This window comes from Rutilus rutilus (assembly GCF_951802725.1).
Source record: "Rutilus rutilus genome assembly, chromosome: 16".
NCBI classification, from domain to species: Eukaryota; Metazoa; Chordata; class Actinopteri; order Cypriniformes; family Leuciscidae; genus Rutilus; species Rutilus rutilus.
The window spans coordinates 22605856-22622182 of NC_140224.1; the positions used below are offsets into that span (position 1 = coordinate 22605856).

Sequence of the window (16327 nt, forward strand, 5' to 3'; positions counted from 1 at the left end):
ATTAGGAAACCGATTCAGATCTTGACCTAACACTCGATATTCTCGTTCAATAATAATGAGATTTTGACTATTAAAGCAGTGGGACTAAAATTTAAAGCTCTTTGGAGAACCAATACCTTATTTTTTATCCAAAATGGTATCACCTAAATTTCCAGATAACTTTACATGTGGGATCGAACGAGTCGATTTGGACTTGATACATAAGATCAACATAAGCTCTTACTCTATTATCCGATTAGCTTTGTTGAGATAGCCGTAATAAACAAACTGGTTTCGGTTATAAACACATTGTCGTATTAAGCAATAGGCCTACATGTAATTATTCAATCGGAAACTAATTGGAGAACCTATGTATTTTGTAATGTAAGTTAGATACATACGTAACGTAACCATCCAAGCTATATGCTAACAGGCTAACATGGACGTGATACAAGTAACACATGATCGGTTAAAAAGGCACATCTACGATCTGAAACGATACAAAGACGACCCAAGATAATCGAAAATAGCTTTTTAAACCCAAACTGGTTAAACAATCATAAATGTTCGTGCATATTACAGTCTTCTGTATTTCTCGCGTCATTATTAACATGCATCTAAGAGACAAAATCACGTATAAAAATTGCTTGAATAAGAACCATTTCAAAAACGTTTTTGTGCTTTTACTTCCAACTGTCTACACTGTAACCTTAATCCATGGGTATTTAGCCGAACACTGTTTCATATTTACCCTTATGTAAACCAATTTACTCAAATATATAAACATACATTGACATTTTAAAGGTAGCAAATAACATTTTAAAGAAAATGTGCCATAATCGTTTAAACGGGTGGTGTTTCATTTTCCCATTCCACAAAGGATGGCGGCTAACAAGCTAGCAAAAGCTCACAACAGTCGCTAGGTAACATCATGTTACATTACTACAATTTCTTGACTACACTATACTTGCGAGAATAAGGACCATATTAGACTATCAAATGAAATAATTTACGAATCATGGACGTGCGCCCGTTTATATGAAAACTAGTAACAAGAAACCTTAAGCTAGCGCCTTTCTGTGGAACAACATGGCCTGGATGTACAAATCTATTTTTTTATTTTACAATGAACTGCTAGAACGTACAAATTGTCCAAATAGTTTAAAAAACATCAAATGTTTAAATATACGACGTTTCTCGAGTGTTTTTACATTAAAAATGTGCTGTCCGAAAACCCAGGCTTTCAGCGGTGTTTCCAGCTGATCATACCGAGAAAGGCGCATGTCGTCCAGCCATTGTTTTTACTCGACCTCGTGGATTCTTGCATTTTCCCGTAGAACACAAATAAATCAAGGGAAATCATAATGAATAGTTCGGGAAATATGAACAAATCTTCAAAATAAGAGAAAATTAATTATATGAATTACATAAAAATCCTATTTAAAACAAAAATAATGGTGTTAATCCTCGACGGTAGGTGCAGGCCTCTCACACGAGCTTCTTTTCCAGCACTCTTAGCTGATCCAGAGCGAGACGGACGAAACAGCACTGGGTTTTTTTTATTTTTGCTCAGAGGGTGAAAAAATATCAGTCGGGTAAAATCGGCAATGCTCGTAAAGAAGGCGGGCGGCAAGAAAGTTATTTTACCGCCGTCAAAGCGTTGGTTGCAATTGGCCAAATGCTCTCTGCTCATGCATATTGAAAAAACGTTCGACGAATAAGGTTTCATTTTGCCGAATATTATTTAATATTCATGTATGAAGCGTCCACGGATCCGCCCTTGGTTTATACGGGCCTATGAAATCTCTTCATACGTTATGTCCCGCCTCCACCTACATGGGATTCGCAGGAATCAAAAGCGCACAACTCCATTGGTCCTGCGTCAATTTGAATGAATTATTCATATGCTGCAGTCTCACGGCCAATCAACGCTCAGAAACATCGATTCATAACCCGCCCTCTGACTGTTCAGCCCCTGCCAAGAAGGCTGTGTAAACCTGTAGCAAAGCATTCAGTCTATATAAAGCCGTGTGAGAGCAGACTTCTCTCAGATGCGCTTAGAGCGCACTGGCGTGTAGATCGGGGAAAGGGAAGGGGATTGCCGGTAGCTACAATAGCTAGTATATAAACACAAATTTAAAAGCACATTGAGTAGCAAGACACGGTGGTCACTGGGAAACCGCCATCGGACAAGTTCCGGTCACCATTGGGTGCCAGGAGAGTCTTGGTGGCGTTTCAGAGGTGTTCCTTCTTACAAAGCGGCGTGCCGGGGGAGGACGCGTCTCTTTGAATAGACAGGATGCACGGACCGCCTTCCAGCGACAGCGCATGCCCATTGCGCCTCATCAAGAGAGTGCAATTCGGCGTCCTCAGCCCAGATGAACTTGTAGGTTTTGCTCTTGGGAAGGGGTATTCTCTTTCTTCTTTGAGTATTATTGTATTACTCAAATCATCATCGTGTTAAAATCCTATTAAATACGGATATTAACATACAGTGTCTTCTGTGAGCCTGTGTTTTGCTAACTTAGCCAGCTAGCCACTTCTGCCTCTAGTAAGAGCATGTGTTTAGAAAGTTGAACAAACACTACACAAGAGTCCTACTTTTACAATTAGCGTCACGACACGGAAAGCCTTGTTTGAAGTTATATAATTTTAACTCGTTGTAATGTTTATTGTTTGTTTACTTTATTTGACCATTTTGGAGTCACATGGTAGACCCAGAGTTTCTCCCAAGTTTCCACATTGTTCCCTGTGTCTCCCTTTCTGGCAATAAAATATGTGAAGTTTTATATTCATGATTCATTTATTTAAACGGCTCAAATACATTAAGTTAATGAAGTGCACTTGTGTTTTACAATAAATGTATTACAAATAGCATATTATGTGATTCTTATGAGACACCAATGAAGAGGTTTTTAGTGATGTCATCCTTTTCATAACCTTTTAAATCTTGTTTCTGCTGAAATATTTTACAATGAATGCAGTTGTGCAGACACTTCATTTTGTGATTAATGTATGTTTTATGGGTGCAAAGTACTTTATTATGGAAACCCATTATTATGGAATTATTAAACCGCTTTGTTAGTATAACAAAGTGTAATCTGGTGAATTTTACATTTTGCATCTAAAATTGCTTATTTTAAACCTGCTGTTGCTCTTGTTCTTGTGTTTCTCAAATGTTATTAGAGAATGTGTTTGTTTTTACCAATGTTTTATCGCTGTTGTTCAAATGCAAGACATTTTAATGGCATTTCTGTTCTCGTTTCAGAAACGAATGTCCGTTACTGAAGGGGGCATCAAGTACCCTGAGACCACAGAGGGAGGACGCCCTAAACTGGGGGGACTCATGGACCCCCGGCAAGGGGTGATTGAGAGGTCAGGCAGATGCCAGACGTGTGCAGGTATATTCATAAATGAGATTTTTTAAACCCTTAAAGCTCGTCCTGTTATGCATTGTGTACTTATTTAATTGCTGTCGTTTAGGTAACATGACTGAGTGCCCTGGTCATTTTGGTCACATTGAGCTAGCTAAGCCAGTCTTTCATGTTGGCTTCATCACAAAGATCATGAAGGTCCTCCGCTGTGTGTGTTTCTTCTGTTCAAAGCTCCTTGTGGACTCGGTATGCCATATTTTTTATTTGCCTTTTGTTTGAGATTTGCTACAATGTTCCTTACTGTATGGTTAACTTTTAATTTTGTTTTACCCAGAACAATCCAAAAATCAAAGACATCTTGACCAAGTCGAAGGGGCAGCCACGGAAGCGTCTGACCCACGTTTATGACCTCTGTAAAGGCAAAAACATTTGTGAGGGTGGAGAGGAGATGGACAACAAGTTTGGAGTGGAGCAGCAGGAGACAGAGGAAGACCTCACCAAAGAGAAGGTACAGAACTGATAATTCTCTAATCATTTAATGCTTTCCTGTGTATTTAAAGCTCACTGGTTTCATGTTTTTTAAAACATTTTTTTTACTGATTTTCATCTTTATATTTCAAGGGTCATGGAGGTTGTGGCAGATACCAGCCGCGTATCCGACGCTCTGGCCTGGAGCTGTATGCTGAGTGGAAGCACGTGAATGAAGACTCTCAGGAGAAGAAGATTCTCCTCAGTCCTGAACGTGTGCATGAGATCTTCAAGCGCATTTCAGATGAAGAGGACATGATCCTGGGCATGGACCCCAAATACGCCCGTCCTGAGTGGATGATTGTCACAGTTTTGCCTGTGCCCCCTCTTGCTGTGAGACCGGCTGTGGTCATGCAGGGCTCTGCTAGAAACCAGGTTAGCATTTCTTCTTGAACAGTGGGGGGGAAAAAAGTCTGATGTATTGCAGAGGTTTGTACTGATGGCTGTTAGATTTTTCAATTGTACACTTTTCCCCTAGGATGATTTAACACACAAGTTGGCTGACATTGTGAAGATCAATAACCAGCTGAAGCGAAATGAGCAGAGTGGAGCTGCAGCTCATGTTATAGCAGAGGATGTGAAGCTTCTTCAGTTCCACGTGGCCACCATGGTGGACAATGAACTGCCAGGTCTACCTAGGGTAAGGTTTACACTATACCTTAGAAATAAATACAGGCTTATGCCAAAAATGTGTATGAGTAGCAACAATTATATGCTTATTAACTGTATTAGAAATATTAATTCAGTGAGATTATTTTATTATAAATGATTCAGAATAAAACTGAACAATTACATTATTAAAATGATTATTATTAAATATGTATTGAAATAAGTAAATTTAATTGAATTCTATGGTTATTCAAGCCTTTATTCAAAAAATAAAACTGCTGCATGACACTGTTGTGGCCAATCAAAATAAATTTGATATTTAGTCTTTTGAACCAATGAGAGTTAACAGTAGAAGGTGGTGAAGACTTAAACTGTACTGTCATATGCTCTTGTCTCAGGCAATGCAAAAGTCTGGTCGCCCACTAAAATCCCTCAAGCAGAGGCTAAAGGGTAAGGAAGGACGTGTCAGAGGTAATCTGATGGGGAAGCGCGTAGACTTCTCTGCGCGAACTGTCATTACGCCAGACCCCAACCTGCATATCGACCAGGTGGGAGTTCCCCGGTCCATTGCTGCAAACATGACCTTCCCTGAGATCGTCACACCCTTTAACATCGACAGGTATTATTAGGAGTTCTTGTATTCAAATGATACACATCTCATTTACAAAATATTCAAACTCGGTGACTTCGTAACCCTGTGCTCTCAGTTCTTTTCCATAATCTTGTTTTTTTATTTTTATTTTTTTTTATGAACTTTACAGACTCCAAGAGCTTGTGAGGAGAGGTAACAGTCAGTATCCTGGAGCCAAATATATCGTCCGTGACAACGGGGACAGAATTGACCTGCGATTCCACCCTAAACCAAGTGACCTTCACCTTCAGATTGGATACAAAGTTAGTCTCTTGCCTTGGTTAATGTTGGAATATAATGTAATTTGCGGTTATAGTGAGCACAGTATTTGAAATGCTTGTTTGTTTTTTTTCTAGGTTGAACGACACATGTGTGATGGGGACATTATTGTGTTCAACAGACAGCCCACACTGCACAAAATGTCTATGATGGGGCATAGAGTACGAATCTTGCCTTGGTCAACATTTCGACTCAACCTCAGGTATGCTAGATTTCTAAGACTTGATCTGTCACATTGTTTATAGATTGATACATGGGTAGTAGAGATGCTCATAATTAACTGGTTAACCAACACTAAGAATACACCTATAAAATTGAGTTTTTCAGAGAGAAAAAAAATTTCACATTTTAGTCACGCCAAAACAAATTCGTATAAAGAGAAACAGAAACCGGCTTTACGCTCATGTCGCATACCCCTCGCATTCAGCACAAATCTAAAGGTTTCCATATTTGCAATGTATTTGGATGCTGAACTATTATGTAAACTAGGCTTTGTACTTCACTCGCATTCCATTATCGATGTTTACCATCACGCTGTCACGGGCGGTGGTCATCTCGCCACAGATTGTACAACAGAATATTTAAATTGAGCAGTAACTTTTTGTTTGTTTGAATTTTATTTCAGTAATAAATAGAATGTGATTTAAAATGCGTCTGGGTGATCACTTGAATTGTTTCCTTATAATAGCGGAAACATCTCAGTACTCATTTGGTCATACAGATAAGAGTAAGACTTAACCTTTTACAGTTACCCTTTAATCCTTTTACATTTATTTCTGTACATTCATAAAAACAAAAACATTGTGCTTTTGTAAAATAAAGAAAACAATCTGGATGCGCTTTCTGCCGTCTCTGTTTCCTTTGCATGAACTTGTTTTTGGAGTGTCACAAAAATGAACAAACTCGATATATAACTTTCGTCAATTTTTACAATCTGTTAATTTAAGTAAAATATATTTAGCGTATTTTATATATATACTTTTAATTTGTTTTTCTCCATTCACAGACACGCTGCAGGTGCGTGATGTGACGATAAACCCTCATGTTCTGTTCTTTATGCTGCTATTTGCGCATGTAAAACTAAACCCCTGGAAATCCGATTTTGTTTTTAAAGGGTCACAGACTCTTATTCATTCTAATCTAACAATCTTGTCGGTTAATGATTGGTTAACGAGCTTTGTTTGCGGTTTGGGGGAAAAAACGAAATGAACATCCCCAATGGGTAGGTACTTTATAGATTTGGAATGCGCTACATTATAATTGCAGAAACAAATCGTTATAGAAATAGTTAATGCTCATGTTTAGCAGCATTTTTCTAAAAAAAGGGTTTTTGGTTTTCTGAAGATGACAAGGATTTTAAAAATGAAAATCCTTTTTACTTCTAGTGTTACGACCCCATACAACGCTGACTTTGACGGAGATGAGATGAACCTGCACTTGCCGCAATCTCTGGAGACCCGTGCTGAGATCCAGGAGCTGGCTATGGTGCCTCGCATGATTGTCACACCACAGTCCAACAGACCCGTGATGGGTATTGTGCAGGACACACTGACAGCTGTGCGCAAGTTCACCAAGAGAGATGTCTTTTTAGAGAGGGTGCGTTTACAAAGCGTTGGGACTGAATTATGAATTTAATGTGCTGGATGTACAAGTACATGAGATTCATGCTAATGAAGAGATATGACCTTCTGTTTCCTTTTGTGTGCTTTGTTTTAGGGTGAGGTGATGAACCTCCTCATGTTTCTCTCTACATGGGATGGCAAAGTGCCCCAACCGGCTATATTAAAGCCTCGACCACTCTGGACGGGCAAACAGATCTTCAGCCTGATCATCCCTGGGCACATTAATGCCATCCGCACACACAGCACTCACCCTGATGAAGAGGACAGCGGTCCTTATAAACACATCTCGCCTGGAGACACTAAGGTGCAGTAGTGCAGCCCCAAACCTGGACATACTTAAGCAAAATTAAGTCTATACATTTTCCTTATCCAATTCATTTTGCAGGTAATTGTGGAGAACGGTGAGCTGATCATGGGGATCCTGTGTAAGAAGTCACTGGGAACCTCAGCTGGCTCTCTTGTCCATATCTCCTACCTTGAGATGGGGCATGACATCACACGACTCTTCTATTCCAACATCCAGACCGTTGTCAACAACTGGCTGCTCATTGAAGGTAACCCCCCCCCCCCCCCAAAAAAAACAAATGGAGATTAAAGCAGTTTTTGTAACCGTGCAAATATTAGGTCACTTGCTTAAATCTATTCTTAATTTATTTACCATCTCGTCTGCTGCAGGTCACTCTATTGGTATTGGAGACTCCATTGCTGATAAGGCTACATATCAGGACATTCAGAACACTATTAAGAAAGCCAAACAGGATGTGATAGAGGTGAGTTGCATATTATGTGTAACTAATATCATGGCTGTCATAAGGCTCTCGTACATGAACGCTGTCATGCATGTTGACTTTTCTTTCTTTTTTTCTCACAGGTCATTGAGAAAGCCCACAACAATGAGTTGGAGCCCACCCCAGGTAACACTCTGAGACAGACCTTTGAGAACCAGGTCAACCGCATTCTGAACGATGCTCGAGACAAGACTGGATCCTCTGCCCAGAAGTCGCTGTCAGAGTACAACAATTTCAAATCCATGGTGGTGGCTGGCTCAAAAGGCTCTAAAATTAACATTTCTCAGGTGAATAAAGACAGTTGGTGTTAATCTTAAATTCAAAGACTCTTTAATTTAAAGTCTAAACCAGAAAATGGACTTTAAAAATGTACATGCAAACATGGTAATGTCAGGATTCACACAATCTGATCAATCTCTATATTGGTTTTCCCTCTTCACCCCATAGGTTATTGCTGTAGTGGGGCAGCAGAACGTTGAGGGTAAGCGAATCCCTTTCGGTTTCAAACACCGCACCCTCCCTCACTTCATTAAAGATGATTATGGTCCAGAAAGTAGAGGCTTCGTGGAAAACTCCTATCTGGCTGGTCTCACACCAACTGAGTTTTTCTTTCACGCCATGGGAGGAAGAGAGGGTCTGATCGACACAGCTGTCAAAACTGCTGAGACAGGTAATGAAAAGGCACATGGACTCAGAAGCTATTGGGGGCTAAGCCTAAATGGACAAGAAACAAGTATTACTATTAAGTTCAGATTACAAGTAAGATGTGTTCTGCAAAATTGCCATCAGTTTTGCCTTGGTTAAAGGTTGAAATTGTATTTATACCTTTTGATTAAATTATTATTTAATTTTTTTTGTCTTTCAGGTTATATTCAGCGTCGTCTGATCAAGTCTATGGAGTCGGTTATGGTAAAGTATGATGCTACAGTCAGAAACTCAATCAACCAAGTTGTCCAGCTGAGGTATGGAGAGGATGGGCTGGCAGGAGAGGCTGTGGAGTTCCAAAACATGGCCACACTTAAGCCATCCAACAAAGCCTTTGAAAAGAAGTGAGTGCTGTTTTTGTGCTCATTGAAATGTTTCCAGGAATGTTAAAAGATTGCCAATAGTTTGAGCTAAATATTATAATAAATAAAACTATAATAATCCAAATCAACAAGGGCAATGCCAATACACAGGTAACTGACTAATGTCATTGACTCAACTTTCCACCTCTTTCTTTAATCATACAGGTTCAGGTTTGACAGCACCAACGAACGAGCTCTTCGCCGCACTCTACAGGAAGATGTGGTGAAAGATGTGATGACCAATGCCCATGTCCAGAGTGCTCTAGAGAAAGAGTTTGAAAAGATGAGGGAAGACCGAGAGATCCTGAGGGCCATTTTCCCCACAGGAGACAGCAAGGTCTGTCCCTTGAGAATTACTTATTTAAGCATCATCAGTATCATATGTCCATAGACCCAAACTGACATGCTTCCCATAGGTGGTACTACCGTGCAATCTGGCCAGAATGATCTGGAATGCTCAGAAGATTTTCCGCATCAATCCTCGGACACCAACTGACCTTAACCCAGTACGAGTAGTTGAAGGTGGGTTAAACACTGACAAGATTTGTACAAGGGTCTGTAGTTAGGATGCCTAAATACAATCCCTTCAGTATATTTTAACAGGCATATAAGATTTGTGTTTGAGTGGGTCTCCCAGCTAAATAAAGACTGCTGCTTGAGGTGGCTAAATAAAGCCTGCAGATGACTGATCCCTTTAGCTTTCCTCTGTCTTATGGCATACCTGTGCAAGCTGATTATAAAGGCCGCTTTTACATCTTTCTGTGTTAACTAAAGAAAAGGCTTCAAACTCATGTGCTTGACAAATTTTTACCTTTTGAGGGGAGGGAGGGCATGAACTTAGACCTTTTAATATAAGCCAAGTTATTCTTCCTTGTCATTATAGTTGCACCACCCTTTACATTTGTAGTCCACAGCATTGTGTTTGTGGCCTTGTAATGATCATGCATTAATATTTTCTGATTTTATTTGTGTAGGTGTTCAAGAGTTGAGTAAGAAGCTGGTTATTGTAAATGGTGAAGACCAGTTAAGTAGGCAAGCCCAGGAGAATGCCACTCTGCTGTTCAACATCCACCTGCGCTCAACCCTCTGCTCTAAGAGAATGACTGAGGAGTTCCGTCTTAGCACAGAGGCTTTTGATTGGCTGCTGGGAGAGATCGAGACCAAATTTAACCAATCCATAGTAAGTAATGCTTGCTGAGTGCAGTTGAATCTCTTCACCTGAATAAATAATGAAATGGAGAATATTAACATCTTATCAATTAGATCAGTTTTTACAAGTGGGCTCATTGGATGAATTGACACTGTTTTCCTCAGGCTCACCCTGGTGAGATGGTAGGTGCTCTGGCTGCCCAGTCTCTGGGAGAGCCTGCTACTCAGATGACCCTGAACACATTCCACTACGCCGGTGTGTCCGCCAAAAATGTCACTCTCGGTGTGCCTCGTCTCAAAGAACTTATCAACATCTCCAAGCGACCCAAGACCCCCTCCCTGACTGTCTTTCTCTTGGGCCAAGCGGCCCGTGACGCAGAGCGGGCCAAAGATATCCTGTGTCGGTTGGAGCACACAACCCTGCGCAAGGTCACTGCCAACACGGCCATTTATTATGACCCCAACCCACAGAACACAGTGGTGACTGAAGATCAGGAGTGGGTCAACGTGTACTATGAGATGCCTGACTTCGATGTGACCCGCATTTCACCTTGGCTGCTGCGTATTGAACTTGACCGCAAACACATGACTGACCGCAAGCTGACCATGGAGCAAATTGCAGAGAAGATCAATGCAGGTGGGCTTGAGATAATTAAGTACATGTTTATACATAGAAATTTAAGTACCACCTCAAAGTCCATCAAACTTTAATCCTTGTCCATCACCTAGGATTTGGTGATGACCTAAACTGCATCTTCAATGATGACAATGCTGAGAAACTGGTATTGCGAATCCGCATCATGAATAGTGATGAGAACAAGTTTCAAGAGGTAATTTGAACTTTCTGGTGTGCACACATAGCTGGTCTCTTCTCTCTATATATTGAATCCTAAATGTTGGATCTTGTGTCCAGGATGAGGAGGTAGTGGATAAGATGGATGACGATGTCTTCCTTCGCTGCATTGAATCCAACATGCTGACAGACATGACCCTGCAAGGCATTGAGCAGATCAGCAAGGTATTTTTCCCTTTTCAACAAGTTCACTTGGGTGCAGACTATTACCTGCCAGCCCATGTGGCAGTGTAGGCATGCTTCAGAGGGTGGATGGTGACTAATGGGGAGTGCTAATTGGTAACTTCGTGCATTATAAAATGACTTCAGATGGCCATAAGATTGGAGCTTAATTTCTTTAACTCTCTGCACTTGTAGGTGTACATGCATCTTCCACAGACAGACAACAAGAAGAAAATCATCATCACAGAAGAGGGAGAGTTCAAAGCCCTACAAGAGTGGATCCTGGAAACAGATGGAGTCAGTCTCATGAGGGTCCTCAGTGAGAAGGACGTGGACCCTGTCAGGACCACCTCCAATGACATTGTGGAGATTTTCACTGTAAGAATTGTTTAATAGTCTAATCCCTGGTTTCACAGACAATGTTTAAGATTAGTTCCAGACTAAAATGCTTGTTTGGTTTTTTTTTTTTTTTTTTTAAACCAAGCAACTAGCACTGATATATCTTAAAATGTCTTAAGATGCACACTGGTAAAAAAAAAAAAAAAATTCAAAGGCATGTTTATAGAAGCTACTTAAATATCCTAATTGAACTGTGGCCTTATCCTGGCTTAATCGAAGCCCTGTTTGTGAAACCAGGTCTAAAGGTTGTAACCTATTAAGTCTTCAGAAATCAAATTCAGAAATGTCTGCTCTTCACCTACAGGTTCTTGGTATTGAGGCTGTGCGTAAAGCACTGGAAAGAGAGTTGTACCATGTCATCTCTTTTGACGGTTCTTACGTTAACTACCGCCATCTTGCCTTGCTGTGTGACACAATGACCTGCAGGGGTCACTTGATGGCTATCACTCGTCACGGTATCAACAGGCAGGACACTGGACCGCTAATGAAGTGCTCTTTTGAAGAGACGGTGAGCTTAATAATTGGCCCCATTTAACATAGCAATAAAGATGGTCTTTTAAAGAACTTAATGTTTAATTTTGTCCCTCTCTTTCTATAGGTGGATGTGTTGATGGAAGCTTCTTCACATGGTGAATGTGACCCAATGAAGGGAGTGTCTGAGAACATCATGCTTGGACAGCTTGCTCCTGCAGGCACTGGCTGCTTTGACCTGCTGTTGGATGCTGAAAAGTGCAAGTATGGCATGGAGATCCCCACCAACATCCCTGGTATCAGTGTTGCAGGACGTAAGTCAAGCTCTCTTTCCCTGGTTTAATTGTTTTATAGCTTTAAATTAAGCCAATACTCATTTGTCCCCAAATGTAAACCTTTGATTAACCATTGCTTTTTCCATTCCAGCCACAGGCATGTTCTTTGGCACCGCCCCCAGCCCTATGAGTGGCATGTCTCCAGCCATGACTCCGTGGAACACAGGAGCCACTCCTGCGTATGGTGCCTGGTCTCCTAGTGTTGGTGAGTGAAGAAATGCTACTTGAAGTTTTGTTTTACAGCTACTCTTATTTACTGTGAGTTATCTTGTATAGGTTTACAGACTCCATTTCATGCCTGTTTTTTTTTTTTTTTTTGCTTTTCTTTCATTAATTTTTTTCATACAGGAAGTGGAATGACACCAGGTGCTGCAGGCTTCTCTCCCAGCGCTGCATCCGATGCCAGTGGCTTCTCGCCCGGCTATTCTCCTGCCTGGTCCCCTACTCCTGGTTCTCCTGGATCACCTGGACCAGCTAGCCCTTATATCCCCTCACCAGGTTACTCCACTGTCCATTTTTGTCTTCTGTTTTTAAGAATAATGAACATTGTTGGTTGTTTTAGTTGGTTGCAAACAACTGTCCTCTTATGCACATCTTTTTTTCTCCTTTCAGGAGCCTTGTCTCCCAATTACTCTCCAACCTCTCCTGCCTACGAGCCTCGTTCTCCTGGTGGATACACCCCTCAGAGCCCTGGCTACTCACCGACCTCTCCATCGTACTCGCCAACTTCACCGTCTTATTCTCCCACCAGCCCGAACTACAGCCCCACATCTCCGTCTTATTCGCCCACATCACCTTCCTACTCTCCAACTTCACCATCTTATTCTCCAACATCTCCAAGCTACTCCCCAACTTCGCCGTCTTATTCTCCGACTTCACCTTCTTACTCTCCCACTTCACCTTCTTACTCTCCCACTTCCCCTTCTTACTCCCCAACTTCACCGTCCTACTCCCCAACATCCCCCAGCTACAGCCCTACCTCCCCGTCTTATTCCCCCACCTCCCCGTCTTATTCCCCAACCTCCCCGTCTTACTCTCCCACCTCTCCAAGCTACTCCCCAACCTCCCCGTCCTATTCCCCAACATCTCCGAGCTACAGCCCCACTTCGCCAAACTACACACCCACATCACCCAGTTACTCCCCAACCTCTCCATCTTACAGTCCCACCTCACCATCCTACTCCCCCACCTCTCCCAATTACACACCAACCAGCCCCAATTATTCCCCCACCTCTCCTTCATACTCCCCCACTTCACCGTCCTACTCTCCATCCAGTCCGCGCTACACCCCGCAATCTCCCACCTACACCCCGAGCTCGCCCTCTTACAGCCCTAGCTCTCCATCCTATTCCCCCACCTCTCCAAAATACACACCCACCTCCCCCTCTTATAGTCCCAGCTCTCCTGAATATACCCCAACATCCCCCAAATATTCCCCCACTTCCCCAAAGTACTCACCCACTTCACCCAAATACAGTCCCACCTCTCCAACCTACTCCCCAACTACGCCCAAGTACAGCCCTACTTCCCCTACTTACTCTCCAACCTCTCCCACCTACACCCCAACCAGCCCCAAATATTCTCCCACCTCTCCAACTTACTCTCCAACTTCTCCAAAATACTCTCCTACATCCCCTACCTACTCTCCAACTAGTCCCAAGGGCTCCACTTACAGCCCCACTTCTCCCGGTTACAGCCCCACCTCTCCGACCTACAGCCCAGCCATCAGCCCTGATGATAGCGATGAAGAAAATAACTAAAGATGGTTGGTGCCAGGGTTCATGCTACTTCCCTGATAGGCACTCTGACCCTGGGATAAAGACTGAAGGAAAGCCACTCAGCTGGGGTCGTTGTGATTTACAGGGAAGACTGAGGAACCTGGGATCCCACATGTGACATCCTTTTTGATTTTTCCTTTTTGGACTTCTTGAACTGTTCTTAAATAGCCTCACTAAACAGGCTTCAGTGGTTGCATCTGTTATATCAGAGGTTTGAACTATAAGCCAAACAAGGCTGCCTTTGTATAGACCGTTTTGGTCGCTCTAAGTTTAGAGAGAGAACTGTAACTCAAAATTGGTGGAAAGATGCAGGAAGTTGACTGTTGGAAGAGAAAGATCATTCATAGTCCTTTTTCCATTGTCATTTCTATCTCCCTTTTCTTTTTCTCTAAAATTCAGTGTTGGATATAAAGGAAATCTAAGAAGTATTGCCAAAAGCCTTCAAACAGAAAACAGTGGATTGTATCTGAAAAGTTTCAAATGAAACCTTGAAAAATCTCTATAACATAAATAGAAAGGGGGGGAACTGACCTTTCTCACATTTTATAGAATTTTTTTTTTCTTGTGTACATAAGCGCTTGTTTCCAGGTCAGAACTGAGAACTGTTTAAATATTAATGTTGATTTGTCTAATTTGAGTTAACTCATAAAAAGTTATTTCTAAAGAAACAGGTGGCTGGAAGTGGCTGTTTATTAGAAACGTGTTGAAGCTGACACGCATTGTGCAGATTAAAAATGTCTTGTAATACTGTAGTCTAATGTATGCCAGCCCATGACATGGGTAAAAGTGTTGTGTAGTGATTGCCCTCTTCTGTAGGAATCGGAGAGAGGGAATGGATGCTTGATTTAGGCATCAAATTTCTATTAAATTGTCCCCAAAAGATGCAAGCCTTATATCCTTCACCAGCATCTGCCCAGTAATTTACAATTTCAATAACTGCAAAAAAAAAAAAATGGTAACAAGGTCTTGTACCTCTGAGCACACAGAGTGTGAGGTTGTTACCTTTTTGGTTTTATTTTTCTTTTATCCTAAGAGTGGGGTTAAAGCATGGCTTTGCATAAACTGCACCATGTTAAAGTTTTTTAAACCACCTAGGTCTAAATCTTACGAGACCTTCCCTGTCCTCAGCACTCAACCCTTTAATCTAGCAAGTGTATAATTGTTTTTCTGATATTTGCATCAATAATTAGAACTGAATCTCTTGTGTGAATTACTGAGGAAAAGCATTTATTTTACACTATTTTTCTTGCGCTGGCTTCTTTGTTGGGTCAGCTTTGCGTTTTGGATTAAGTGCTTGGGGTGGGGGAATAAGGTGCAGTTTGGATTTTCATTTGAATATGCACTGTTTCATATCTGGCGTCATTACGCCCTTAGATCTTGTGGGGTTTTTTTTGTTAACCTAAATTTTGTCAGCTGATTCTGACAGTCATCTTATGCTTGAACTGTAGAGGGCGACAAAGACTGATTTGACTCCGGTGTTAGTGTTTGTTTTTTTTACCTAAAAGCAAGTGGTGCCTGTGGTTCCCTCAACTCACTCTTCCAATTGGACTTTTGTAGTTGCAGGAGGTTTTGTTGACTTGTAAAATAATTTTTTTGCTCTTGCATAATTCAGCTTTAGATTTAAGGCCTTAGATTGCATTTAGGGAGAGCAGTTCTGACAGTGTCTCTTTAATGCCCTTGTTTGCCTTCAGTTTCATGGTTGTTCCAAACAAATCCAGTTAATACTCTGTACCCAGGCTCCCAGTAATAGTGTGTGTGTGAGTGTGCAAGTGTGTGTGCATGATGGTATAAATGGAAAAAAAAAACAGGGTTTTCTTGAGTTTGAGTAATAACTGGGTCAGGTTTATGGGGAAATGAGAATTTAAATTAAGAGAAATTGCCACTGTATAGAAATCAATCTGATTACTTCATTCTCTGTATCTGTTTTGTTTGTTTTTGACTTAAAATAAAAAGTTTGACTAAACTATTGGTCAGTTGTATTTTATTTTTTTAACATGGGTGTTTAAATGTTCAATTTTCACCTGAAAATTAAAAAAAGTTACAGACTCGTGACATTTAGTCAGGGGTTTTAAATGACAAAAGGAGTAAGAGACTATTTTGGCTTGGCTGTCCTTTTAATGATTACACTGCATTTCCTTAAATGTGAATGAGTTTTGCAGAACGTCACTGAATTAAAGAACTGGAAAACTATGTCATTGTTCACTTAAATTTGGCATCACAAGACTTTATTCAATATAGACTGTTTAGGTTTTAACTTATTTACAGTCTAAAAGATATAAAACGATTTCCAAAAGTGCATCACT

At 41.1% G+C, this 16327-nt stretch overlaps 1 protein-coding gene across 1 annotated transcript; it reads left to right on the forward strand.

Annotated features, from left to right (window-relative positions):
• The first annotated feature begins 2028 nt into the window (after window positions 1-2028).
• polr2a (RNA polymerase II subunit A) lies at window positions 2029-15987 on the forward strand. Its single transcript, XM_084433843.1, has 28 exons — window positions 2029-2365; window positions 3248-3380; window positions 3463-3599; window positions 3688-3861; window positions 3975-4256; window positions 4360-4521; window positions 4889-5109; window positions 5252-5384; window positions 5478-5602; window positions 6786-6996; window positions 7117-7326; window positions 7408-7576; window positions 7698-7792; window positions 7894-8097; window positions 8258-8480; window positions 8676-8859; window positions 9043-9214; window positions 9294-9399; window positions 9852-10057; window positions 10192-10663; window positions 10756-10856; window positions 10940-11044; window positions 11237-11419; window positions 11745-11948; window positions 12039-12225; window positions 12338-12451; window positions 12595-12744; window positions 12859-15987. Exons 1-28 carry the CDS (start codon window positions 2279-2281, stop codon window positions 14004-14006), a joined length of 5898 nt encoding a protein of 1965 aa, XP_084289969.1. The 5' UTR covers window positions 2029-2278; the 3' UTR covers window positions 14007-15987.
• Window positions 15988-16327: the final 340 nt, after the last annotated feature.